Here is a 27,900-nt window from a genome sequence, read left to right as displayed (position 1 = left end):
CACAGTCTTTGACCACAGAAAATCTGGAAGCAAACAAAACAAGACAGGGCACAAACAATGGCCTTGCTTTGTGAACACCACTGAAAACTCAAAGAAAGAATAAAACCCTGACAACCACACCAACAAGTGGTATCAAAGATGACTTCTATCACAAGTGATTTGCAGAAATAAGCAAGCGGTTTAATGTTTCTGAAATCATCTAGTCATCAGTGTCCACACTTCAGCCTTGAGCTCCTGGTTCCTCAGGCTGTAGATGACGGGGTTCAGGGCTGGAGGCACCACCGAGTACAGAACTGACAATGCCAGATCCAGGGATGGGGAGGAGATGAAGGGGGGCTTCAGATTGGCAAATGTGCCAGTGCTGAGGAACAGGGAGACCACAGCCAGGTGAGGGAGGCAGGTGGAAAAGGCTTTGTGCCGTCCCTGCTCAGAGGAGATCCTCAGCACAGCCCTGAAGATCTGCACATAGGAGAAAACCATGAACACAAAACAACCAGAAGCTACACAGACACTAACAGCAAGAAGCCCAAGTTCCCTGAGATTGGAATGTGAGCAGGAAAGCTTGAGGATGTGTGGGATTTCACAGAAGAACTGGCCCAGGGCATTGCCATGGCACAGGGGCAGGGAAAATGTATTGGCTGTGTGCAGCAGAGCGTAGAGAAAGGCACTGGCCCAGGCAGCTGCTGCCATGTGGGCACAAGCTCTGCTGCCCAGGAGGGTCCTGTAGTGCAGGGGTTTGCAGATGGACACGTAGCGGTCATAGCACATGATGGTCAGGAGGGAATACTCTGCTGAAATGTAAAATAGAAAAAGATCTGAGCAGTACATCCTTCATAGGAGATGGTCCTGGTGTCCCAGAGGGAATTGTGCATGGCTTTGGGGACAGTGGTGAGGATGGAGCCCAGGTCGGTGAGGGCCAGGTTGAGCAGGAAGAAGAACATGGGGCTGTGCAGGTGGTGGCCGCAGGCTACGGCGCTGATGACGAGGCCGTTGCCCAGGAGGGCAGCCAGGGAGATGCCCAGGAAGAGGCAGAAGTGCAGGAGCTGCAGCTGCCGCGTGTCTGCCAATGCCAGCAGGAGGAAGTGGCTGATGGAGCTGCTTTTGGACATTTGCTGTGTCTGGACATCCCAACCTGCAGATGGAGGAAAGACAGTGACATTTGAGGGGGGATTTCTCACAGAAGAGTCAAAGTCCTTTCTCGGAGAACATTCTCTGTCACTAAACACCTCCCTCTTGTCTATGTCTAGGAGAACTTCTTCACCTTGGTTGCTGGAGCCCTGATTGCTGCTGGCCAATGTTCAGTGAGGAGCCAGACCCTGACCTGCAGGACACCTGGGAGTCAGCCCTGACCCCCAGTCAGTGCAGGGGAACAGTGAGGGCAGGGGCCAGTCCTGGTGTTAGAACTTGGACAAAGAATCTCCTGATAAGGCATGGGAGTTGCCAGAGCAAAGAGATGGAGATTGCAGGAAGCAGAATGAGAGAGCTGCACCTGGGGAAAACAGGGAGGAGGAGGATTGTCTGAGGCTGACGGCAGACTGAGGGGAGCTGCTCTGTCCCTGTGAAGTGTTCCCAGGAAAGCTCAGTGTGATGTTTTAAGAGCCTCAGCCCCTGCTCTACTCTGCACAGATGAGTTTCCATTGCCGCCAAGCTGAGCCAGGGAAAAGTGGGAGCACAGATTCAGGAAAGTAGAGACTCAAGCAGGGAACTCCTGCCCTGAACGAGCTCATGAAAAGTCCCCTCAGAAATTACCTGGGCATGAGCTGGAGCTCTGAGCAGCCCTGGCACACACAGCACCCTCTCCACAGCAGCAGGACCTACCCTGGCAGGAGTCACTCACTGCACCCACAGCTCCCCTCCAGCATCCATGGGAGCTGCCAGGCAGGCTGAGAGCTGCCCCTGGCAGGTGACAGATCCCCCGGCCTGGCCAAGAGCCCTCAGGGCTGCAGCACCTGCTCTGCACGACAGCCCTGGGCACCCCTGGCTGCAGCCCCAGCTTCAGCCCCTGCAGCCGTCCCTGGCAGCAGGAGCCGTCCTGCCCTGTCCCTCTGACGGTGCCCAGGGCAGCCCCGCTCTGGAGCACATCCTCCCCCAAAGCAGAAAGGGCAGCAGAGCCATCCTTACAGTGCTGTCAGTCCTGTCCTGGGTCAGCTTTAGGAGATCCCTGCAGCCAGAGACTGACCGTGTCTGAAGTGGTGAGGATTTCTCCATGAAGAAGTTTAGAATTTTTAAAAGTTGTGAAGATTTCTCCGTGAATTATCTCAGAATTGTCCTTCCAGTTGCTTTAAGCCTCTGTCTGCTTCACTGCTCTCAGGTACCTGCAGGCAGTGCCCTCAGCCTTGCTGGGCTGGTAGAGGAGCTGCTCCTGAGGAGAAATGTCTTTTTAAAGCTCTTCTTGGTTGCCAGGAGGTGCCTCTGTTTCAGGAGCCCGACTCAGCTCAGCAGCACAGACACAGCACCAGGATTTTAATGACCCTCTTGGGGCTTTGGTGTTGTTTACATCAGACTCAGTCCCTAAGAGAGTGTTTAAAAAACTTTCTGAGAACTCCTAATCGGATTGAAACTCCAAAGTTTCTTGAAGTTTTACTGGGTCCCACTGACAGACATGACTGAGAAAATGTCCCCAGGTTCCAGTTAGAGCAGAACACTGCAGGCAGTGATGACAGGTGGGGACAAACAAGGCAAAGGTGTCTGTGATGCTGAGCAAACCTGCATGTGTTTCAGGAATGCAAAGGGCCAAGGCCCGAGCCCCAGCCCCTGCCAAGGCACATCCTGTCCCTCCCTCAGTGCTCAGGGCTCTTCCCGGCCCACTGGGATGTGGGGATGTGCAATGCCAAGGGCAGCAGCATGGGGCGGCCCCTGCCAGGCTGCTGAGCAGGGACAAGGAGGCAATGAGGCCCCAGGCCTGCAAGGGTCACTTGTCTCCTCCTCATGGCTCAGGCCCAGGCCCAGCAGCCATGGCCAAAGTGCTGCAGGAGTTGGCTCTGTCAGGGCCTTGCAGCTGCTGCCCATCCCTGTGCCCTGTGCAGCCCAGGCTGTGCTACGGTGTCCGTGCCCTGCGCCTCTGTCCCTGCAGGCTGTCGTCATCCCCCGGCTGCCCCACCTGGCTGGGCCCTTCCTTTGCTGACAGCTCTGCGTCCTGCCTGCCTCTGCCTGGCCACACAGAGCCTTGGGCTGCTCCAGACTCCTTCGGGGGGACATGTTGCACCACAGCCCTGCCCTGGGACGGAAATTCCTTCGTTTTTTTTCCCAGTCTGGGCTCCCCCAGGTGCCCTTGGCATTATTTTTTCCTTTCTCTGGCTGTTTTCTATGATGTCAAAAGGATCCACCATCTCTGAAACCACCCTTCAAGCACTCCCAGGGCTCTCATCCCCTGTCCCCAGACTCCACTCCAATGAGCACTGAGCTCCTTTGTCCCTAGATTGTGGCCTTGTGCTTGACGCCATGGGCACCTGGACAAGAACGGTTCTTTTCTATAGAAAGGAAACCCAGGGTTTTGAAGGCAGATGAGAGGCACTCACCTGAGGCCAAAGCAAACCAGACCTGTCTGTCCTTGCAGTTTTGTCTGAAAGGAGCCCTTGATTATATGTGGAGTTTTGGAGGTGGGATTCCATTTCAGCTATCGGTGCCAGGACTGGAATGACAGTTCTTCTAAACAAAAAGGAATGGACAGAGCCCCAGTGTTTCAAAGGCTGATTAGATGCAGCCCCAAGGAAGCCAACACCAGCAAGACCTGTTTGTCATGGAAGCTTTTGTCTGGTAGCAATCCTTGGATAGATGGAGTTCAGGAGGCCAAATCCCAGCTTTGTCCATGGATGTCAGGACAGGAAGGGCAGTTCTTTTCCACAGGAAAGAAAGTAGGGAGCCCCAGTGTTTCAAAGGCAGGTGAGAGCTGGCCCTCAGGAAGCCAAGGGAACCCAGACTGTCCTTGCAGCTTTTGTCTGGGAGCTGTCCTTGGATAGAAGGAGTTTTGGAGGCAGGTTCCCAGTTTTGGCCATGGACATCTGGACTTGAAAGATGGGTTGTTTTTTGGGTTTTTTTCCATAGAAAGAAAAGCACAGCCCTCCAGTGTTTTGAAGGCAGATAAGAGATGGCCCCTAAGAGGCCAAGGCCAGCCAGAGCTGTCTGTCCTGGCAGGTTTCATATGGGAGCAATCTTTGGATATAATTGAATTTAGGGGAAAAATCCCAGTTTTGGCCATCAAGCCTTGGAGGAGGACATTTCTGTCCTACAGGCAGGAATGCACAGAACTCCAGGGTTTCAGGGGTACATGAGAAGCAGCCCTCAACATGTCAAGGTCAGCTGGACCAGTCAGACCAGAGGCCAAGCCAGCCAGTCCTGTTCCAAGTTCTTGGATCCTTGGGGCCCTGCAGCATCACAATTGCCCCTTGGTTCCATGAGGTTCTGTACTGTACACAGATTCTCCATGGTGTGGGAGGATGGATTGTAAAGAGAATAGGGATAGTGCTGAAGGCAATCTTGCCCCTGATCAATTGCAGCGGTACCATCTCCCAGGAGTGGGAACAGCCTTGCCCTTAATAGATCCCAGCTACATCCAATGAGAATGAGTGTTATAAAACAGTGGGTTAGCTGGTTGAGAATCAGTTGGAGGCTGTGCTGTGAGGAAGAAGGGTCTAGCAGGTGTTTGATGGACAGAAAGGGTCAGGTGATCATGCAAAAGGCAGGAAAGAGTAATCCAGTGCTGAAGAAGGAAGCGAGGAGGAAGAGAGTAGGAAGAGAGAAGGAGTCAGAAAGCTCCATGGAGCTGTCCGTGGGTAGGCTACAGAGAGAAAGGTATGAGAGTTTTTAGATAATGAGGGACTGATACAGGCATCAGTTGTGACTCCACTGTCAGCTGGTGCCCCCTATGAGGACTGGGTGACAATGAGTGGTGACCCTGATGTGATCCTGGCAGACGACTACAGACCTAAGAGCAGTAAGATGGTGGAGCCCAGCTGAGCTGAGCCAGGCTGATCAAGAGCCTGACCAGCAGAGCAGGCGAACCTGAGAACCTGAGAGCAAAACAGGCAGACCTGAGAGCCTAAAAGTCCAGACGAGTTGCAGCCAGGAGGACCTGAGAGCGTAAAAGCAATGTAGGCAGCCCTGAGAGCCTGAGAGTCTTGGTGACATATGAGACACCGACCCCAAGGTACGGCCGCAATTTGCGGATCCTGGGGCGGCACGTGCCAGTGTTGGTGGCAGCACAGCGTAGCTGGAAGCAGGGGCAGAGCTCTGAGAGGCAGAGTTGGAGCTGCACAAAAGGAGCGTAAGAAAAGCTAGGAGTGACCAAATAAAGCAAAAAAACCAAAAAGAAGGTGACCGACCTTGAAGAGAAGAAATGTCATAAAAACAACTACAGAACTGCCCAAGGGGAAGTGTTGGAAAGAACAAGACAAGAGGGAGAGAAACAGCAAGCAGAGATGTTGATTCAGCTGATGGAAGAACTGAAATTGCAGGAGAAAAAAGCAACACAAACTGAAAAAGGAGCAAGACAATTTACTGAAGCAGCAGTGGGAGCTAAAGACAGATTAGTTCTATTGTTCAGTTCTATGTGTTTATTAGTGTGCTGGTGAAACACACGTATTGTATTCAAAAGTTAAAATTGCATAGGCATTGATACCAACAGGCATTAATGCAAAAGCTAATATTCCACGTAAGAGAATGATGTTCTATATTGTTAAGAGGAAAACTAAACCAAAACAAACAAAAAAGAGAGGGTTAACAATTAATGAGAAAGGAACAGAAAAGTATGTTATGCCACTGAAAACTTTGAGTCTACATTTCAAATAACAAAGGTGGCCCATCTGAAGGTGGATTTCTCCTCAGGAGAAATGACTTTTTGAAACTTTTCTTGGTTGCCAGGAGCTGCCTCTGTTCCAGGAGCCCAAGCCAGCTGAGCAGCACAGGAAAAGCACAAGGACTTTAATGATCCTCCTGTGGATTTGGTGTTGTTTACATTCAACTCTGTCCCTGAGAGTGTGTTCAAAAAACTTCTCAAAACTCACAGTCAAATTGAAACTCCAAAGTTTCTTGAAGTTTTAATGGGTCCCACTGAGGGACACGACTGAGAAAGTGTCCCCAGGTTCCAGTTAGAGCAGAACACCGCAGGCACTGATGACAGGTGGGGACAAACAAGGCAAAGGTGTCTCTGGTGCTGAGCAAACCTGCATTTGTTCCAAAAAGGCAAAGGGCCAAGGCCCGAGCCCCAGCCCCTGCCAAGGCACATCCTGTCCCTCCCTCAGTGCTCAGGGCTCTTCCCGGCCCACTGGGATGTGGGGATGTGCAATGCCAAGGGCAGCAGCATGGGGCGGCCCCTGCCAGGCTGCTGAGCAGGGACAAGGAGGCAATGAGGCCCCAGGCCTGCAAGGGTCACTTGTCTCCTCCTCATGGCTCAGGCCCAGGCCCAGCAGCCATGGCCAAAGTGCTGCAGGAGTTGGCTCTGTCAGGGCCTTGCAGCTGCTGCCCATCCCTGTGCCCTGTGCAGCCCAGGCTGTGCTACGGTGTCCGTGCCCTGCGCCTCTGTCCCTGCAGGCTGTCGTCATCCCCCGGCTGCCCCACCTGGCTGGGCCCTTCCTTTGCTGACAGCTCTGCGTCCTGCCTGCCTCTGCCTGGCCACACAGAGCCTTGGGCTGCTCCAGACTCTTTCTGGGGGATGTTTTGCACCACAGCCCTGCCCTGGGACGGAAATTCCTCTCTCCTTGTGTCCAGTTTGGAACTCCCCAGGAGATCTGTTTGGCATTTTTTCATCCTCAGGCAGTTTCACACAATGAAGAAGAGCTCCACCATCTCTGAAACACCCCTTCAGGCCCTCTCAGGCTACTCACACCACTGAGCCCAGGGCCCTTAGTCTCACGGGCTTTGTGCTTGTGGCCTCCAGATCATATCTTGGGAGATTTTTGTGTCTTTTCAAGGTCTTTTCAGATTAAAACATCCCAGAAAAATTGGCATATTTTTACAAGCCTGTATTGGCAGTGGAAAGCGAAAAGCCTTTAAAATTGTCAAACATAAATTCAGACTTGATATAAGAATGAAATATTTTGTGTTTATGCTGACAGGACAGGAACAGGTTGTCCACAAAAGTGAGTGCCCCATCCCAAAAAGTGTTCAAGATCTGGAGCTTTGACCATCTGTTGCAGTGGTAGTTGTGCCTTCTCACAGCAAGGGGGCTGCAGTACATGATATTTTAGGGCCATTCCAATTTAAAAAAAAAACAGAAGATAAAAATTTAATTTTAGGGAAGTTCTGACACCTCCTCATGAAAGCCTCACCAAGGGGGTAAATGGCAGAGCTTTCCAGCATGATGTCATCTGAGCATGGGAGGTTCTGCGTTGGGGTCTGAGATTTACGATGGAAATCCACAAAGGGCATTTGGGCAGTGTGCAAGCTTTCCCATGGGGTATCTAAGAAAGGGCCCCAGGAAGGGAAAGGATGGGGGATCAAGGTGGTTTGCTCAGAGGTGATGGTCAGTGCCCATCCCTGGCCATGCCCTAGAGCTGATCCCCACAGCCTGTGCCATTTTCCTAAACCCCCTGCTGCCAAGAACTCTCCGGGACAAGGGAGCTCTCTCTGCTCATGGTACTGAGGGATGTCCAAGTGTCAGATACTGGCGTGGGGACCACAAACCATCAGGTCCTGTGTCCTTTGGGGCCCAGGCACTGTTGAGACTGGTGTGTGTGCACACAGCACTGGTGTGTGTGGGGCTGGGTGTGACCACCAGGGAACATCAAACCAGAGCAACCAGAGAGCAGCAGCGGCCTGGGAGCCACTGAGTGAGATCAGCTCCTGCAGGGATCCACATGGTCTGGGTGTCTGTGCAGCTCTGCATCTCATCCTGCCATGGCAGAGCACACAGACAGCTCCTCCCTGTGTCCCTTTCTCCACTGACTGTGCTTTGGCCTGGCCTGGAAACCTCCCGAGGTCCCTCCCAGGGGGAGTCCCTGTGCATTTCCCTCCCCCATGGCTCTGCCCTTCCTGATCCTGTGGTGTTTTAACAGTGGAACATGGTGCCCAAGACGGAGGATGGAAACAAGCTGTCTGTAGCCCTTGTAAATCTCTTCTTTCCCTTTGCTCACAGCTGATGACTCTTGGCTGACAGGGACGAGCTGTAGTCTCTGACTGCTTTGTTCTGTTTGACTCGAGGTGGAAGTGTTGACATCTGGCCAGGCAGCCTGCAAAGGCCTCCTGCAAATGACTGAGAAGGAGGAGCCCCAGGGTCGGTGTGAGCCACAGGAACTGTCTCCACCAGAAGTGCTGCCGGTTGAGCATGACCTGAAAGTGGTGGAGGACAAGAGCACTCCGTGGGAGGAGGTAGAACATTTGAACAGGGAGCTGCAAGTGTGTCTGTAGCCCTTGGAGGGGGAAAAGAGGGAGTGGAATATGGTCCTTGGGAGGAGGTGGAATGGTCCTTGTGGCAGTCCTCCTTCAGAAGATCCCTGAAAATGGAAGATGAATCTGGCCATGAACTGCAGTAAAACCAGTCTTTGGCTTTGAGCCATCCAGTCAAAGGGAAGTGGACATGCAAAAAATCCATTTGAAGAGCCCTGCGTGTGGCAGGCTGACAGCATCTTCCTAAGGGCTGGCATTTGGAACGGCATCTCAGGGTCATCTCTGCCAGCCACCTTTCTGAACCAAACTCATTTCTTCTCCCAGATCTACACAGGCTCTTGCACCAAACCAGCTGCAGCAGGAGCATTGTGTCAAGGAGCCTTTGCTCCCCGAGCTGAGACGGTGATCCCGGGCAGTCGGTTCATCTCCTGCACTGACACAGCTGCTGCTCAGCAACTGCAGATCGAGGAGGACTCCCTGGAGCTGCTGAGTACGTCTTGTGTATTTGTTGTCTGGAGGATAGCGTATTGTGTGCACGTGGCAGCGTAGCTGGACCAAATGTTCCTCCTCAGTTTGATATCACAGGGACATTTAGGATTCCCCATAGGAACTTCTGGAGAAAATCAGTCTCTTCTGGCCATTTCTGCTTCAGAGCTGTCTGTCTGGTTGTTTTGTTGTTGTTACCCAGCTGACCACAAAGTTTTCAGAGCCCCAGCCATGGGGCTGCCTTTTGTGCCTCCTGGAAGCTGGGATCTCTGCTTGAAAGTCAGCATCTTGAATTTTGTTTTCCTCAGGGACAATTGTGAGCATGGAAAATCCCATGACAAAATCCATCAAAGTCAAAAATATCGGCAGCGGGTGAGTCCAACCACAAAACCATCGGCCAGGTGTTTTCCTGGTAGAATATCTATCAAGTCTGAAGTCAGGCAAGCTGCAAAAATGTTCAGACACTGAGGATAGATTGTCCCATCTCTCAGTACCAGTCAGAATTTGTAAGCGTGGCCAGAAGGCATTGTCAAATTCTCAAATGCTCACACTGCCAAGGTCTTGCCTGGAGCAAGGAAAATGACCTGGTAGATCTCCTGGTCTCTCAAGCGTGGGACATCTCTGTGTTTATTTCCTCTGCATTTTTGTATATCTATAATCAGCTGGCAACACAAATAGAGGAAGAAGAATCTTGCTTGCCTGAAAGAGAAACCTACCCCCTAGCACAGCTTTCTTTCCAAGAGTTTGCTGAAGGAAATATTCCATGGTCAGGATTAGAACTGCATAATTTAGAGACTGAAACCCGAGAAGAAAGAAGAAACTCTCCTTCTGAGCTGAGGCAGTCATCCTCAATGCTTCAGGCCCAGTGGCCATGCACTTGAGAGCAAAATGCCTCATCTGCCTTCTGACAGAGCCCTTCTGCATCCTGCAGGTTTTAGGCATTTCCAGCAGAGATCTCCAGTCTGGACTGGCTTGCACTCCAAGATCTAAACACTTTCTCCTTTCTTTGTGGCTCTTTTGTTTCTCGGACTTTTGGAGAGGTTTGTAAAGCACTCGACACTGCCACAGGAGGAGAGATAAATGCCAACAGCCCCCGCAGACTCTGCTGCTCTCAGGGGCTTTCCTCTCCGGTGTCAGCTGTGGCTGCAGCTTTGGGTAGAGCTGTGTTGAAAAGACACAAGAAGCACAGACTTGTGGCAGCCTGCAAATTGCATTTGGGACAGTATTTGTCCTTCTCAGGTGCCAGAAGGAAGGCAAGGGGGGTAGTGGTTCCTTTCACAGAAGGACTCGCTCGCTTGCTGAATTGCTAAAACAAAGGTGGTGCCTCCTCGAGCATCTCCCTGCTCTTTAGGGCTACAGTTTGAGTCCTGAATTTTCATTTCTGCCTGCCAGAAAATACATCTGAATGATATTTGTGGGAGCTCAGTACCTCTGAACGACGGAACCAATAGGATTTCTGCAGAAGCCATTTCATATTTACATTACACTATGTTTATGGATTGTAAGACCACTGTTCACACCTTCATGCCTTTCTTGATTGGTTCGTCTGCTTTGTTGGCTCAGCACACGTGCCTTAGGCAATTTGATTGGCTATAATTCTGAGCCTTCATGGCCTCTAGCTCATTCTTCTTGTCCTGGTATTCAATTTCCCAGGCTCCTCTTCTTTTTAGACCAGTTTGTGTCTCTGTGGCCTTGATATATTCCCAAAGAGCTGCTACTTGTAACTAATATCTCTAGGTGGTAGTTGGGCTTGAGCACTTTGTATTCCAAGTTATGCAGATACATTGCTGCAGATACATTGCTACAGTTAGTGGTAGCTCCTCAGCCACCTGCAGTGCTGATGGCTCTCTCTTCTGCTGGAGAAGAGGCCAAAGAGGAGCAAAATGAGCAAAGTTACCACAACCTGACAGCTGTGGTGACAGCAGAGTCAGATTTTCCTGAGATAGTAAATGCCAATTCTGGAGGGTGCTGTCTTTAGTGCAAGGCAGAGGTGCAAGTTTCTGCCCAGCCAGCACTTGCTGCTGCTGGCTAAAGATCCTGAGTGCTGCAATCCTGCCAGGACCTAGCATTTGCCCCAGCAAGTGACAGCTGGGAAATGAGCTTTGATCTGCCATGTTGAGGCACCAAAGGGCTGGTGCTCCAGGTGAGCATCTGGCTCAGTGAAGCTCTATGTCTTGGCTTCTGCAGCGCTCTAGCCCAAGGGTGCATGGGCTCCTTCTGGAGGTCACAATGGTTTGTTTGTTTGTTTTCCCATTTGGGACCTGTGTTTGGCTTGTGGAAGTGTTCTGCATTTTTCTCGAGTCCTTCTTCACTTCCACAGAGACATCAGGCTTTTCATAAGTCTCAGCTATTCCTTCTGTCCTCCATAACCAAAGCTGTGCCATACCACAGGTGGTGCCTTCAAAGTGACTCCAGTTCCAGGCTAGACCTCTCCTCTTCCAGACGACTCCTTCCCCAACACGCCCAGCAACACCAACCCCAGCTCAACACCCTGCCAAGACCCGCAGCTGTCCCCATCCCTCCGCAGAGCTTTCCCACCCCCTGCTTCCCTGCACGTGCCGTGGGATGGCACTCAGGAGGATGTGCTCCAAGGCCTTCCCCGGCAGCAAGCTCAGGCTGCCAGGCCTACGATTCCTGGATCATCCTTCGCACCCACCCTTCCCGTGCTCAGCTGTTCCATTTGCGCTCAGCCCGGACTTGTCCGCTTAAGCAAGACTGCTGGTAAAGGATGGAGAGCAGCCTGGCAAGCTCCTTCTCCAGCTCCCTCTTTACTCTCAGGGGAGGTAGAACATGCCACAGGAAAGCAAGCAGTGCCAAAAGACTTGGGCAAGCATCAGGCACATTTAGGAATGAAACAAGGCCTTTGTTTGATGTAAGGAAGCACAGGCAATTGACAGAAGGAAAGAGTACTTAGCACAGATATCCAGAAGTACTTAGTGCCAGTTAACATAAGAAAAACCTGGAAGGCTAACTTGGCAAGAGAGTGACTTGACAAAAAGCTTTAGACATAGCCTTGGGGAAGACCTAAGGGCAGCTACAGAATCAGCCCTGTGCAGGGAAGGGGTGAGGAAGATGAGCTGCTTTGGTGCGCTGAGACTCCTCCTGGCCAGCAGGTGGATATTAGCTTCAAGTCTAGGATTCTGATGCAATGTGTTTCTTTCTAAGCCCCTGCCTATGGAATCACCTCAGCAGTCTAAAGATGGAAGGTATTTTTGATAGAATTCCTACAGAAAGCCACTGCAATTTGGACGTGGCAAAGAAGCCTTGTGGTGGGGTGCAGAGCCCTAACCTCCTGCCAATCAAAGAGCTTTTGGTGGACAATGCATTTGTCTGCTGATTTCTTTGAATTCTAGAGACCTCTCAGGACTGCTCTATCCTGAAGGAATGCCCTTGGCCTTGACCTGTAGGCACCCGCGCAAGCTTCAAATCGGCTCCCTCAGCTTCCAGGACCTCTCTTGGCCGGCATCCTGACGGGGATGCAGGACTGCTGCGAGGCACTGCTGGCACCCGGCAGGACAGGACCGGCTGTTTCGTGTCCACGTAGCAGCACCCCCTGACACAGCCGGGGTCATCCCGAAAGCAGACAACGCTCACGTGTCTGCGGAGAGGGGCAAGGAGCGCTGGGCTCCTCTCAGGGTGTCTCAGCTGGGCCTGCTCCACAACACGCCCCCGTTTGAAGGCCTGCTAATGCCCAGCTGCCAGAAATGCCTGCCTTGTTCTCTCCAAGATGCACAGGGAGAGCCAGTGAGCAGGGCGCCTTGGGAGGCAAACCTTCCAAGCCTTTTCTGAGGCCACGGACACCCCAAGATCAGCCAAGACTCTCCGTGCCGCCTGGCCCACACAGCCCAGCTCGGTGCGGACCCTCTGGGCCGCAGCAGCTTCCAGCAAGCAAGAGGCAAATGCATATTGCCAAGAGTTGAAACACAGCAGACAGGTAAGATGTGAGAGGTGTGTGCGCGAAGGCCTTTGAATTCACAGCTCTCAAAGACAGCTTTGGGGCTGGCAGCTGGACAGAGATGCTCCTGCTCACACCTGTGTCCAAAGGGGGGGAACACACCCTGCTGCAGGTGTTGGCCTTGGTCTCCGCAGGTCCAGGTGGATTCCAAACCCGCTCTTCACAGCCTTCTCCCTTCCCTTGTCCATCTGCCAAGTGCAACGGGCCTCAAAGACTGAAAGGACCACAGAGAGCTAAAGGGGGACAGCTGCTCCTACATCACTGGAAGCTCCTAGAAAAGCGCTTTCCTGCCGCAGCAAGCCCCTTTCCCCAGAGGCATTTCCCCAAATGTCTACCTTTCCTGGGGAAATCCAACACACTCTTAAGAAACCCTGGCAAGGCTGAATTCCTTTTGGTGCTTTTTGGACAGGCGCTCCAGCTCTAGCTGGGATTTCTCCCAGTGTGATTCCAGGTGGAGGTTCGCACACGCAGCCCCAGGCCCTCTACAAACACAAGCTGCCCGCCGCCTCTTCACCTGCCTCGACGCCTGCCTGCGCTCACAGCAGCAAAACCAGGCTCTTCCCGGCCAGAGACCAGAGCCCTGTTCCCGCAGGACGCTCTTGCCAGCACCTTCCAGGACTCTCCGCTGTGCACGCAGCACTTTTCGTGCCCGCTCTCCACAGCCTTTGGAACACAGAGCACAGCCTGGCTGGCGCTGCCATCAGCACGCCCCAAACGCAGGCGGAGGAAGGAGAAGCAGGGGCTGCTTTGTGGCCATGCCCAAGAGAGACTGGAAGGCTGCCCTCACTCTGCTCTCACTTGCTTGGCTTTCTGACAGGCTCTGAGGCAGGGGCTGCGATTCCTCAGCTCTGGGCACCAGAACCGCAGCCGGGATCCCCGCACTGCCTGACGGCGCTTGGGCCATTGGCTCGGTCACGCGTCCGAGTCTCGGCCACCATGCTGCTGCTGCTTCACTTGCCCTTAGGCACACCCAAAGCTCCCTGTTAAGGCCTGATGGTCTCTGCTTCTGCCCTCTCCCTGCCCCTGTGCAGGGGTGGAGCACTGCTGTGCTTTCAGGAAGCTATTCCTGAAAGCTTTCAGCATTCCAAGCTCCTTTGCTCTCTGTAGATGCTTGCCATGGAATCCCTCACAGCTGGGCCCAGGGCATACTCAGGTTGGCTTTTCCAAAATCCAGGAGCTTCAGGCTGCTCAGTAGGACCTTAAACTCCACAGTGTTGTGGAACTGGACCTTCAGCACAGGCACCTTTCCAGCCTGACGCGGCCTCGCTCCTCTGTGTCTCTGCACAAAAGACAGCGCGGAAGAGGACGGCAGCAGGGGCCTGTGTGTGCCAGGGCTCAGGTTTTTATGCCGCTTCAGGTCCACAGAGACGCAGGTAAAGTGAAGAAGCCAAAGTGTTTATTAATTAAAGGCAAAGCAAAGTGATGAGCTGGGAGGGAATAAGGGGGTTGGGCAGGGTTTGAGGGCTGGGAGGGAAGGAGCTGTCAAAAGGGGTGGAGAGTGGAGGGAAAAATAGGGCATGGGCAGGGTCTGAAGGCTGGAGGGAGGGAGCTAACTACAAACAGGGAGAGGCCTGAAGCCGTGGGAATTGTGCTCAGCCTCAGCTGTGCGTGGAGCTCCAGCAGCACTGAGAGATGGTGTCCTCTTCAGTGTCTTTTGGTGTGTTCTTGGGACACTGGTTCACTGGATTCAGAAGACGTCCCCAGTTGTTGAGCTTTTTGCGGAAACCGGGCTTCATCTTGCAGCTTAGAGCATGACGGGCTGTTGTCTTGCCTCTGGGTTTGAAGGACTGGAAGAGAGAAGAACAGAGCCATGGTCAGAGCCGGGATCTGTGGGAATCCTAGGAGATTTTCCGGCCAGGGCCATCCCACCCAGAAGGAAGCAGGAGACATTGGGATCAGCCAGAAGGTGCTTGCCACGAATCCCCAATGTGCCCCTGAAATCTCTGTGTGTTGTGCCCTCTCCAGCCCTCGTCCACACAAGGAGCAAAGCCCTCCCCAGCCGGGGACTGCAGCTCTCGGCCCAGGCAGTGCAGCTTCCCCTGCCAGACAGAGCCGCTGACAACCCGCTGCCCTCACTCACCCCTGGCGATGAGCTGGAGCTCTCCCTGCTACACCCTCATCTACTGCCCGGCCATGCCTGTGAAGACAGAGCGTGTCACGGCCCCAGCGGCACGGCTCCCTGCCAGCGCCGCTGCCAGCCCTGTGGCCACACGGCCTCCTGCCCCGGCAGGGCTCAGCCCGGGCCCTTGCCGCCTGCTGCCGCCCCAGGGCACGGCTGCCAGAGGGCGGCAGCAGCCCCGAGGGCAGGCGGGGCTCCACGGCGCCGGGCCCGAATGCCGCTGCAGCCGGGGCAGCAGCCGGGGCCGGGGCCGAGCTGCGGCGGGCCGGGGAGGGAGCCCGGGCTCGTGGCTCACCGATAAACCCCATGGCCGTCTCTCGCAGGGACTCCTGTGGGTTCTGCAGGTGCTCGGCCGCTCGGCTCCTGTCGTCTGCCAGCTGGAGAGAGCGACAGGAGGGAAGGGTTGGCGCGGGCTCAGCCCCTGGGCCGGACTCTGGCCGCGCCCAGCCCCGGCCTCCCCTGCCCGCACGGCCCTGAGGCCCGGCCAGCAGCCGCTGGTGCCGGGCTCTGGAGGGGGCAGAGGGCCGGCTGCTGCCCGGGGAGCGGCGCTGCCGCCCCGCCCCGCAGCCCCGCTGGGCCGGGACTCCACGGGCACCCGGCTCGGGGCCGCAGGAGCCTGGAGAAGAGCCCGCGGGGCCCAGGGAAGGGAGCGGCGTGTGGGGCGCAGGCCGGAGCCCCTGGGTGCAGCGCTGGGCAGGGGCCACGGCTGCCAGCCCCGCGGCCACGGATCTTCTCCAGGCTGAGGCTGCCACTTCTCCAAGCCATCCTTACCTTACACTCATCGATATTCAAGGGATATTTCTTCCTCACTAGCTCCTCGAGATCCCTCCACTCCAGGAACTTGGCCGCACAATGCAGGGTTTCCCGAGAGGCCTGAAGAGCAGCAGAGATGCAGAGATGGCACCACAGCCCAGGGCACAAGGACCCGCATCCCTGTGCCAAGGCCTGGAGGAGGACGCAGCCTGCGTGGCACCAGGGCAGGAGGCGGCTCAGCCCCCTTCCCAGGCATGCCCAAAACCTCACATTTGCCACACGCCGGTTCTCATCACGGCAGTAGATTAAAAGTAGCTGCAGGCTCTTGTTGACAATTGTCTTCAGGGGCTTTTTTCCCTCATCCACTACCAACTCCATCACCTTACGGAAGAGGTCAATGGAGAGCAGTTGCATGAAGCTATTTTCCTAGAGGAAAGGAAAAAACCTAAGCACCAATTACTCCAGGCCCACCTAGGCAAAGGCCTGAAAATGCAGACAGCACAAAGTTTCTGGGCAGCACCCAGTGCCTGTGGCTCGGGTTGCAGAACCTTACATTGTTAAAGAGCGCCAGGAGTGCCTCAGCCAGCTTTGGGGCGGTGGTGCTGGATACCAGGATGTCTTCGTTCTTCAGCATATTAGTAAGCACACGCAGGGTCAGGGCAACCACCACTCCATCTTCATCGCCCAGCAGATCCACAAAGCTTCGAGACAGACAGCACATTTTTCTGGCCTGTGTGGAATACAAGGCTGTGCTGTGAAGCCGTCAGCAGCTGCACCAGCGACAGCGCCCTGGCACTGCAAGCCCAGCCTGCTGCCGCAGGGCCCAGAGACCAAGGGCCTGTCCCAAAGCACTCGGGCAGCTGAGGCAGGAAAGCTGGGAGCAGCTGCCTCAGCTCCTGAAGCCCAGCCAGCCCATGGGGCTGCTCTCCCCAGTGCAGCTTCAGCTGCTGCCCCCTTCTCATCATCAGGGGATCCTTGCTGAGCACCAGGAGGCCTCTGAGCGCCAGGCGACACATCTGCCTGAACTCGATCCGCAGGTACCTGGACATGATCTCCAGGAGGTTGTCACCGCAGTTAGCAAAGTTCATGTACTGCAGGACCTGAAAGGCAGAGGGCAGTGGCACAGGGCCCGGCTGGCAGGAGCCCAGAAGTGCACAGGGCCAGCCCCAGGCAGCAGCACAGGGCCCTGGTTCCATCCCAGGCCAGGGATGCGGCTGCGAGAGGGCAGAGAGCTGGGAGGCAGCTCAGCGAGGCCGCGCTGGCCTTCAGGCTCACCTCCACTAGGAATGCCAGGAGAGGCAGATCGCAGCCTGGCTTCTCAGTGCTGAGCAGCCGGAGCAAGTGGGTTGCGATGCAGGAAGACAAAGCGATCGAGACATGGCGCATCTCCCTGTCAGGGGCAAAAAGGAACAAAGAGCCTGAGGTGGGGGGGCACACATTTCTCAGGACTGACTCATAGAGGGGCAGTCTTTCCCCAGCATCCCTGCAGGGGACGTGGGTGCTTTGGGAGGCGGCCACTCCTGTGCACCCTCCTCTCCCAGCCTTTTCCAGTCTGCTCGGCCATCCCTAAAGTGACGAGGCCCTCTGGCCCACGACCACAGGGACTGTGTGGGGCAGCCTGGGCACAGGGCACAAATTCCAGGGACAGCAGGGAGAAGGGGATCTCACCTGGCCAGCAGAGCCATAGCATAGTGCTGGGTGTCAGCACAGGGCAGCGTGTCCCAGCCATGCTTGGACTCCACAGCGATCACCTCATTGTCACACTCCAGCCGGCAGAGCAGGGACCTCACGGCCTGCACTGCAAACCTGTGTGCAGAGCAAAGCCCGGGTAACACTGGGAGCACTGGCACTGGCCACAAGGACATGGGAAGGACAGTAGGACGGAGACCTGTTGGTGTCGCTGGGAAGGCGGTGTTCCTCTCGGCATGCTCTCCAGAAGTGATCGACTTCCTGTGGTGGCATCTGCTGCGTGGTGATGACAACATGGAAAAGCAGAGCCACAAAGAGGCGGGAGGAATAAAGGATCAGTGCCTCGTGGCACTCAGGCACCTGGACAATCACCCACACCACCAGAGTCGCCTGCAAAAGAAGTTGCCGAGGAGAGCGCTCAGTGCTGAGGTGTCCATGTGGCAGGGCCCCAGGGGAGACGCAGGGGGAGCAGCAGGCCTGGTGCCCCCTGAGCCTGCCCTTGGCCCAGGTTTCAGCCCAGGGCCTGAGGCAGGGAGAGGATGGAGAGCTGCTGGAGAGGCGACCTGGGGGTGAGCAAATGCCCAGGAACTCACAGCCAGGGCAAAGACGTCCTCCTTGTCCCCATCAGAGGTAACCATGCGAGACAGAGGCCAGTCCTCCATCACATTGAGGAGTGTTGGCAGCACCTTCTCCACCGTGGAACTCGATGAACCTATGGTTCTCCACATCATGGCAGCAGCTCTGTGGGATCAGAGCTCTTTGTCAGAGGGACATCTCAGCCACACTACCATGCCCTGTGCGGGTCTGGGGGCCAGGGGACAGAGCCCCGGTGCCCTGAAGGGCAGGGAGGGACCATGGCAGCAGGCTCGGGAAACAGAGGGGCCCGAGGGTCCTGGACCTGTCTGCCTGTCTGGCAGAGCCCATTGCACAGGCCGGGCAGGGCCATGGCCCTAAAGGCCGGTGAGCCCTGAGCTCTCAAGGCAGGTGGTCCCATACCTGTCACATGTTGGGGCACAGCGCAGGAGGGTCAGCACCACGTCCGCTGGGTGTTCTTCAGCCAGCCTCACAATGTCAGTTTCCATTCCGGCATCCACAGTGGCATGGGATGCTAGTGTCTGGTGAATATTCCTAACAATGGCTGGTACCTGGAGGAGGCATGGGGAAGACTTGGAGCACTGTCCAAGGGAGCAACTTCTCCAGCTTCCCTTCCCACAGTACTCTAATGGCTTCAGAGGCTGAGAGGACCCAGTGGCTGGAGGGGACACACAATCCTGGGAGGCCTCCAGCCCTGGCCCCAGGCTGCTTACCCGCTGCTGAGGAGAAAAAGAACTCTCCTCGAAAAAATGCACGGTGGGAGCATGAGTCATGGTGGGAGTGGGGGTGCTGTCAGTATCTGGGAGGCCTTGAGTCATTCTGGTGGCAGGGTTTGTGATGCTCGTGCCCTCGGTCATTTCCATGACAGCAGCCTTCGCCCGGAGATCATTCACTGCAGTGACAAAATTTTCTGAGTGTGCAGTCAAATTTGTGCTGACATCAGGCTCTGCCTGGCAGCTGGTCAGCCTGGAGTTAAGCTTGGCTGTACCTGCAGTTGCAGTGCTGCTGGTGTTCCTACGCCGAATGCGCAGGAATTTCGGGAACATCTGCAGGGGAACAAAGCCATGGATGTTCCGTGGAGCGCTCCAAGCGCGGTGCTCGGCCGAGCAGTGACAGCAGGCCCAGCCCAGGTGGGGAGGGCTGCAGGTACCTTCAGTGTCCTGCGGAAGCGGCCACTAGCAGGCCTGTGCTCTTGTGTGCCGTCCGTGGCTGCATCTGGCAAAGAGCGAGAGCAGGCAGAGCTGAGGGGCTGCGGGAGAGGCCGGAGAACACAGCCCAGCCCTGTCCTCCCCAGGCTGGGACTGCCCCGGGATGCCCCAGGGGATGGAGCATGGGTGCTGCCAGCTTCAGCCCCAGCCCCTCTTCCGTCCTGTCCTTGGGCATGTCCACAACAGGTGGGAGAGGACGGAGCCAAGCTGGCTGCAGCCATCAGCCCTGTGGCCCAGTTCTGCCACTCACCGTCCTGCACTGGCTGGAGCTGCTCTGGCTCTTCAGGCCGTTGTGCTCCACGGGCTTGCTTTCTTTCCCCCCTGAAGACTTTGAAGAGGCCAAGAAATCTGCCCGCCATGCCAGAGTGTGGTGTTGAGGGCGCCTTCTAGAGAGATGGCTCAGAAGAGCTCTGAGTCAACAAGTCCTCGATGGTACGTGCAAAAGAGAAGCCTCGGGTAGGCCACAGGTCACCAAGTCCTGTGGTCTGGCCTCGAGGTCACCTCTAGGAATACCGCCTCGGAAAAGCTCCGGATCAGACGGGAATGAGTGTGCCTTGGGGGGGCTCCTCACGACACCGCTCTATCCCGTCCTGTCCCGTCGCCTGCTCCGAGCACTGTGGCCTGGCTGAGTCACCGCCAGCACCTATGTCGCCACGGGTCACAAAGGGTCCTTTGACACCCTGTCCCGTTCCATGCCATGGTGACCCTGCTGCTGCACCGTGTCACAAAGGGCCAATGCACACACTGCCACCTGCCCTGGGGCCACCCCCAGCCCAGCCAAGGTGGCCCAGGTTGGAAGGAATCCCTCACCCCAAGTGTCGAAGACAGCCCTGAGACAGCATCTTTCGGAGCGGCTCAAACCGTGGGCAAACGCTGTCCAGCTCTGCGGGCCCAGGGCAGCAGAAGGAGCCCCCAGGGCTGCCGACGCGGCCGCAGCGGGAAGGGCACGGGGCCTTGCACAGAAGCTGGCACGGCCTCCCTGGGACACGTCCCCATCCGCTGGCCGTCCTAAACCCACGGGTGTGACGCAGACGAGGAACGTGTGGGCCAGGGCACGGATGCTGCTCTGAGCCCTGGGGCCAGGGGAGCGCTGAAACCGGCAGGTGTGACGGAGCCCCCGCCCAAGCAGAGCTGCTGCCCCCCGAGCCCTGGCAGTGCTGGTGTCATCTCCTGCCCCAGAGACTTGTGCCCCGGGGCGCTTCTCTGCCACAGGGCAGCCAAAGCCAACGTGCGCTGGAGGCCGTGCTCCTTCCTACAGGGCATGTGGGCAGGAGCACCTGGAGCAAGTGCTGGCAACTGTTGCGCTCTGTCAGAAGCTGTTACTCCATGCTGAAATTGTTTTCTACTTGGAGCCATTTCCTGAAGCACAAAATCACCCTGGCAGCAGAGGCAGAGAAGGATCTGGCATTTAAGAATCTTCAATTCAGGAAAGCTTTTCTTCCCATTACTCAACTCAAGTAGTTCCAAAAAGTTGCAAACTTCCTAAATTCATAACAATGGCCTGAGAACCTGATAGATTTGGAAGTTTCCTTCCCACCTCAAAGCAGCAACACATTTGCCTTAAGGTCATCCACTGAATGTCACTTTACAAAGCTTAAGACCACACAGAGGCAAAATAAAGGCCTTGCTTTGGTTTCAAACATTTTTCTAGGAAGGCATGTTAAGAGCCTAATTCTCTTAAGGAATAAAAGCTCTCCACGAATGAAAGTCCACTCAGTGTTACAAAAGTAGCCCAAACAAATGAGTAGATTGCAAAAGGCCTAATCCTGCCCCTGCTACAGATATCTAAGTGACCAAGAAAGCACAGCTCTCCCCTCCTCTTCTCTGCAGGAGAAGCAGGATGACTAAGAGAAAAAGTCCCAGCTATTCCTTCTGTCCTCCATAACCAAAGCTGTGCCATACCACAGGTGGTGCCTTCAAAGTGACTCCAGTTCCAGCCTAGACCTCTCCTCTTCCAGACGACTCCTTCCCCAACACGCCCAGCAACACCAACCCCAGTTCAACGCCCTGCCAAGACCCGCAGCTGTCCCCATCCCTCCGCAGAGCTTTCCCACCCCCTGGTTCCATGCATGTGCCGTGGGATGGCACTCAGGAGGATGTGCTCCAAGGCCTTCCCCGGCAGCAAGCTCAGGCTGCCAGGCCTACGGTTCCTGGATCATCCTTCCCACCCACCCTTCCCGTGCTCGGCTGTTCCATTTGCGCTCAGCTCGGACTTGTCCGCTTAAGCAGGACTGCTGGTAAAGGATGGAGAGCAGCCTGGCAAGCTCCTTCTCCAGCTCCCTCTTTAGTCTCGGGGGAGATAGAGCATGCCACAGGAGAGCAAGTAGTGCCAAAAGACTTGGGCCAGCATCAGGCACATTTAGGAATGAAACAAGGCCTTTGTTTGATGTAAGGAAGCACAGGCAATTGACAGAAGGAAAGAGTACTTAGCACACATATCCAGAAGTACTTAGTGCCAGTTAACATAAGAAAAATCTGGAAGCCTAACTTAGCAAGAGAGTGACTTGACAAAAAGCTTTAGCCATAGCCTTGGGGAAGACCTAAGGGCAGCTACAGAATCAGCCCTGTGCAGGGAAGGGGTGAGGAAGATGAGCTGCTTTGGTGCGCTGAGGCTCCTCCTGGCCAGCAGGTGGACATTAGCTTCAAGTCTAGGATTCTGACGCAATGTGTTTCTTTCTAAGCCCCTGCCTATGGAATCACCTCAGCAGTCTAAAGACGGAAGGTATTTTTGATAGAATTCCTACAGAAACCCACTGCAATTTGGACGTGGCAAAGAAGCCTTGTGGTGGGGTGCAGAGGCCTAACCTCCTGCCAATCAAAGAGCTTTTGGTGGACAATGCATTTGTCTGCTGATTTCTTTGAATTCTAGAGACCTCTCAGGACTGCTCTATCCTGAGGGAACGCCCTTGGCCTTGACCTGTAGGCACCCGCGCCGGCTTCAAATCAGCTCCCTCAGCTTCCAGGACCTCTCTTGGCCGGCATCCTGACGGGGATGCAGGACTGCTGCAAGGCACTGCTGGGACCCAGCAGGACAGGACTGGCTGTCTCGTGTCCACGTAGCAGCACCCCCTGACACAGCCGGGGTCATCCCGACAGCAGACAAGGCTCACGTGTCTGCGGAGAGGGGCAAGGAGTGCTGGGCTCCTCTCAGGGTGTCTCAGCTGGGCCTGCTCCACAAAAAAACTATTAAATGGTTTTCCAAGTTCCTTGATTTTCTATATTTTGCCAGTAGAGCTGTGTGTTGCTTTGACCTCTTAGCTCAGTTGGTTAAAGTATGGTGCTAATATCACCGAGGTTTAGGGTTCCATCCCTCCATGGGCCATTAACTTCAGAATTGGACTTATGATCCTTGACTGTTCCTTGCAAATAAGAATATTCTGTGCATCTGTTCATCCTGAGACTATCTGGTTGGCATTTCTCCTTGTGCACCAAACTCGAGTAAGAGAACCTTTGGGTACCCCCATTATTTCAGTGTTCTGGGGTGTTACAGCCCCGCAGGCTCATTACGGCCTCTTGTTTCCATGAGGCCCTGCTGTGTCACACTGGCCCGCAGTGCCATGAGGATCGGGAGTGTCACACAGCTTTGTGCCATTTGTCCTTGCTGCCCCTCCCATCCCACTGCCCCACAAGCAGCCCCGAGCCACCCGGGAGGGACAGGCCCTGCTGTGCCAGGCCTGGGCTCAGGGCTTGGCCTTTCTGCTGCCTCCAACCAGCCCAGGCCTTGCTCAGCATTGCAGTTCCCTGCTCACAGCCTGCGGCTCCCTGCAATCCTGGCCTCAAGGATCTGCTCTCAGCAGTCCCTGGGGAGCCTTTGGCACTCCCTGCCCTCAGTGGGGCCCAGGGATGCTCCAAGGGACTTGGAGTTTGGCTTCTGCCTCCTTGAGCAGCTTCTTCAACCCTCTCTCCATGCCTAAGCGTCCTGGACTCAGCCCCAAATCCAGTGTGGGGCTCATGAAAATACAGAATACCTTCACGAGCTCTTTCTCTCTCTTCAGTTGTCTTCATGTCTCCAATGTAAGAAATAAAATACAAGTTTCTAAACTCAGTTAAAGATTTCTACTGTAAGGTGCCTTCTCTCAGTTAAAATACTGGTGACCTTGTTATCTTGTACCTATTGAAAGGTCTCTTTTGTTAAATACCGTTTACCCCATACCTGCCTTCTCTCGTTAAAGGCTACTTATCGCAGTATCTCGTACCTATTGAAAGGTCTGCTTTGTTAAACACTGTTTACCCCATACCCATTGTTATTGTAATGCTTTCCCTGGTAAATGCTATTTACCTCAAAGTCTCTTCCTTTAGAACTGTATTCTTCCCCGTCGAGTACCTGTTCCTGCCCTGCCGGCTCCCGCCCTGCTGGCTCCCGCACGGCAACCGGTGACTCCACCCGGTATGTAAATGAAGAAGACTCCCACGGACCTCAGTGCCCAGAAGGAGCGGAAAAAAAACCCTAAAAACAACGAGCCAACATGAAACCAAGGGCTAAGACAAACCCCTCTGGGTCGGCAGAACCATAGAGAACCTGACAACAATCAGGGCCAGATTTCGCCTCGTCCCTATAACTGCAACAGCACTCGACCAGACAGGCATCTCTAGACCACGAGTTATGAGTGTTTTTCCTGGGGTTCTGTCCAAGGGACTTTCGCGAGGGTGGAAAGCCTGGCTCTGCCCTGCGGCGGTGGGGAATAGCTTCTTCCCTGCGTTATTCATTGGGGGCAGTGGCGGTGGGCGCAGCCCTTCGAGCCCCCCACACCCATTGCTGATCTTAGTAATGGCATTGAGAAGGAGCTGGTCTCCTTGCCCGTTCTTATCACCTAAGGCTTGTGCAGCTGGTTGGAGTCAGTTTGGAGTTCTGTTAAGGAGGAAGATTGCCAAGTGTGCTTTTCTTTATTTTTTGTATTTTTTTTTTTTTAATCAAGGGCACATTTTTAATATTTCAGTTCATTGAAGAAGTGACAGAAGCATTCCCCAAGTGATCTTAATTCAGAATGTCTCCATAGGAGGCCTGGGCATGGTGAAGAATGAGCCCCTTGCAGGCTGACCTTGTTTGGACAACCTGCTCCTCACCCCAACCTCACCATATCTTACCTCACCCACCAAGGACTGACATCACAAAACATAAAAAAAATTACGTTAAAAAATAAAATGTAATTAATTTTAAAATTATATTTTCCAGATTTATGTTATTATTGTTCTTTACATACCTAATTTTAGATTTAAATTGAAAAAGGTACTCATGTTTAGCAACTAAAGACAATATTGGTCATTTGTTCTAAGTAACACAATTCCCTTCATAAATTCATTGACCTCTACTGGCTATTGATTTGTCCCTTCTTATGCTAATTAGTCCTGTTTTTAGTCCTTTTGTAATCGTATTCATCATTTTCTCAGACAGGGTAAAAGGGGCTATTTTGGGGTCCACTGAGACGTTTCTGGGGCCCATTTGGGGATGTTTTGGAGCTGGGGAAGGAATTTCTAGAGAACTTAAGGGTCTGGAGGACACCTGGGGGAGCCGCGTGGGCCCTTGGCGGGGCACTAAAGGATTCTGTCGGATAATTCGGGGTCCGGGCGGGCACTTGGGGGGCCCTGTGTGTGATGGAGACTGCAATCAGCTGGGAACTCACTGGGGGAAAATAGGGAGCAGTTGTGAAGGAAAATGCAGGTGAGGGACAGAACTGTTCAGAGAAGGCCTGAGCTACAGCTTGAGCAAGCTGAAAAATGTCATTTGGCGTCACCCCATATTGATTTCATTTCAGAAGGTATTGAACAAGTTTATTTTGGGGAGGTGTCATGTTTTCCCTTGGAGATGCGCCCTCTGCAAACTTGAGCTGCATTGCCAAAATGCTCAAGGCAAGTCTGCTGCAGGTCACACCGTTTCTTCTTTGGCTGATCTCGGCCCGGTGCTGAGCTCCAGCAGAGCCCTGGCAGAGCCCAGAGCAGCCTCAGCATCCGCAGAGCCCGGCTGCAAGGACAGAAACCAGAAACCGCCCGTCAGCTGAAGGCTCCTATGCCCTTGTCCCAGCCGCCCGCGGTGCCCAGGCCATGCTGGCCGTGCTCAGAGCGGGGCCCAAAGCTGCCCATCATTGCTGCCTTTGGCAGCAGAGCAGGAGGGCAGGACACGTGCCCAGCCTGCAGCCAGCCAGGCCAGATCCACCTCCCCAGCAGCTGCCCAGAGCAGGATGCTCCTGTGCTGGCTGCCATCTCCCAAAAGCTCTTACCCCACCCATGCCAACAAGACGGGGACACACCTCACGCCATCCGCCGCGCAAAGAAAAGCTGCTCCCAAACCACGTCCTCAGCCTTCTCCTTCATCCACTCCACAGCTGGTCCCAAGCACTTCCCAGTCAAGACTGGACACCACCTAGAAGGCTTCCTTTAGAAAAACAAACATCAAATTAACAAAAAGAGATTACAGACAAGAAAGGGAGAAAAGGGAAAAGGTAAAAGATCCTATTTCTGTCAGAGGTTGAGGAAGCCCCCATGCCCTGCATGCTAGGGAAAAACCCACCCACCAGTGAGGAAAGCCCATGCTTTCACTCTTCCCCCCCTACACTGCCCCCCAAACTAATGGTGATCCCAAAGAAAACAAAGGGAGTGGAGCAGCCCAAGCCCTTCCTTGTCGGCAAAGCAAAGCAGCCGAGCACAGGTTCTGGAGTCCCACCTCTGCTCCCACCTTGGGGGTTGGTTTGTGTCGGGCCGGCTGCCCCAGCCCCAGCCCAGGGCATGGTGGGGGGTGGCGGCTGTTGGCAGGGCCAGGAGCCGACTCCCATTTCAGAACCACCCCAGCCCGTGCCCCCAGCCCTGCCAAAAAGCAGCTTGGCAGCCCACTGAACAATCAGTTGCATCAGCCCCAGGAAAGGGGGGAACCTTTGGTTCCTGGCCAGGCTGTGCAATGCCCAAATCTGGGAGCATCCCCCTGTGTGTGAACTCATCTGCAAATTGGCTGTGGAGCCTGGCTTTGAAGAAGGTGCCAGAATTGAAGTCCATCACCTTCAATTGCTGGTGGCCAGGTTCAGGAAGAGGTTGTCATCCTTGTTGTCGTCCTCGCTGTCTCCAGCAGCAGCAGCCCCACCTGGTCCAGCTTCTCCAGGGGCTCCTTCTCCTTCCCTGGGGGTGAGACCAGGCTGTCAGTGTTCTGCCCAGGGCCCCAGCTGTCAGTGAACCAGCACATGCCAAAACAACTCGCACGGCAGCCACCAGTGGTGGGCAGAGCAGCTCAGCTCCAGCACAAGGGCTGCCTGTGCCCACCTGATGACCCCTGTGCAGTGACACAGGCAGCACAAAAAGTCTGGCTTTCTTTGCTTCTGATTGCCAAGGCATGTGTGCAGCTGGAACTTACCAGGGCCCTGCATCAAAATGAACCTCTGGCTCTCTCCCTTCTTCTACTCCAGATGAATATCCTGCATCCAAGGATCACCAAAAAGGTCTTCTAATGAAGGCCTTTCCATGTCATCCACGGCTAAACAGCACCTGATGAGATCCTTGCACTCTGGGAAGAGAAACCAGAAACTGCCAGTCAGTTGGAGAAGGCCCCTGGCTGCTTTGCCCCATATTCCCATGCCCAGGCCATGCTGGATGTGCTCAGAGCTGGGCCTAAACTTTCCCATCAATTCCCTGCTTTGGAGGAGAGCAGGAGAGCAGGACATGTGCCACCTCCTCAGCAGCTGCCAGAGCAGGACGCTCACGAGCCAACTGCTGTCTCCCAGCACTGGTATTCCCCCCGTGCCCAGAGATGAAGATCCACCTGGAGAGAGCCGTTGTGGCAGCGGGAGCTGGCCCCAGCTGATGTTCCAGCCGCTCCTGAAAGGGTGCTGCCCGCAGACCATCTGGTGCAGGAGCATGCCCAGGGACCAGATGGTAGCTGGCTCGCCATAGTACCAGCCAAAGTCGGTCCATTCTGGGGGGCTGTATGCTGGTGTTCCTGTGGAATACAGATGGAGTTCATCAGGAGGATGCTGCTGCTCCCAGAGCCTGGCCCCAGCATCCCTGGGCATGTGGGGACTGCCCCAGTGGCACATGGTGTGACCCGCTGCCCTCCCACCAGGACCTGGGCCTTGTGTGAAAAATTGGCATTGGAAAAGAAACCACTGGTGTAGGAAAAGGGCGGCAGAAGCCCTGGACAGGCCTGACCAGAACAAGAAAAAACCCACTCAGAGCAGGAGGAAAACCATGCCTTCCTCCTCCCTGCCTGCATTGCCCCAAATAACATTATGAACACAAGGCAAAGAAGGCCAGAGGAGCAGTCCAAGCCCTTTCTCACCTGCACACCAAACTGGCTGGTGCACAGGTTCTGACTCCACGCTCTCTGATAGCCCCACCCACGGGTGTTTCTGTCGGGCTGGCTGCCCCAGCCCCAGTCCTGGGCAGAGTGGCTGGCAAAGGCTGCCAGCAGGGCTGGAAGCTGGGCCCCAACCCACCCCTGCTCAAAAGCAACTCAGCTGAAGTCTCAGTGCCATGAGTGGCAGCAAAAGGGAGAATCCCCACTGCCACACCCAGGTTGGGCTGTGAGATGTTGGGCCATGAGATGTCAGGGGCTGGGAGCACATCCTTGCGTGGGCTCACCTGCAAACTGCGTGTATGCCGTGTGTTGAAGGTAGGTGCCACAGCCAAAATCGATCAATTTGGCCTGCCCGGTGGCCAGGTCAACCAGGATGTTCTCTGGTTTGATGTCTCTGTGCAGGACCCCGCAGCTGGTGCAGTGCCGCACGGCCTCCAGCACCTGGCGGAACAGCTCCCGCGCCACCTCCTCGGACAGGAACCTCCGTGCCCGAATGAAA

General features: G+C 54.9%; 1 protein-coding gene across 1 annotated transcript; it reads right to left on the bottom strand.

Annotated features, from left to right (window-relative positions):
* Positions 1-195: 195 nt before the first annotated feature.
* On the bottom strand, positions 196-18,691 carry LOC136304095 (olfactory receptor 14J1-like). The gene is made up of 5 exons (XM_066207755.1): positions 18,632-18,691; positions 16,622-16,735; positions 15,654-15,755; positions 15,178-15,259; positions 196-791 (listed from the first exon to the last, which is right to left on the bottom strand). The coding sequence occupies exons 1-5, from the start codon at positions 18,689-18,691 to the stop codon at positions 196-198; spliced, it is 954 nt and encodes a 317-aa protein (XP_066063852.1).
* Positions 18,692-27,900: the final 9,209 nt, after the last annotated feature.

The sequence above is a fragment of the Chamaea fasciata genome, unplaced genomic scaffold (assembly GCF_029207755.1).
Source record: "Chamaea fasciata isolate MVZ Bird 193981 ecotype frontalis unplaced genomic scaffold, bChaFas1.0.hap1 SCAF_50, whole genome shotgun sequence".
NCBI classification, from domain to species: Eukaryota; Metazoa; Chordata; class Aves; order Passeriformes; family Sylviidae; genus Chamaea; species Chamaea fasciata.
This window is presented reverse-complemented; position numbering and strand designations above follow the sequence as displayed.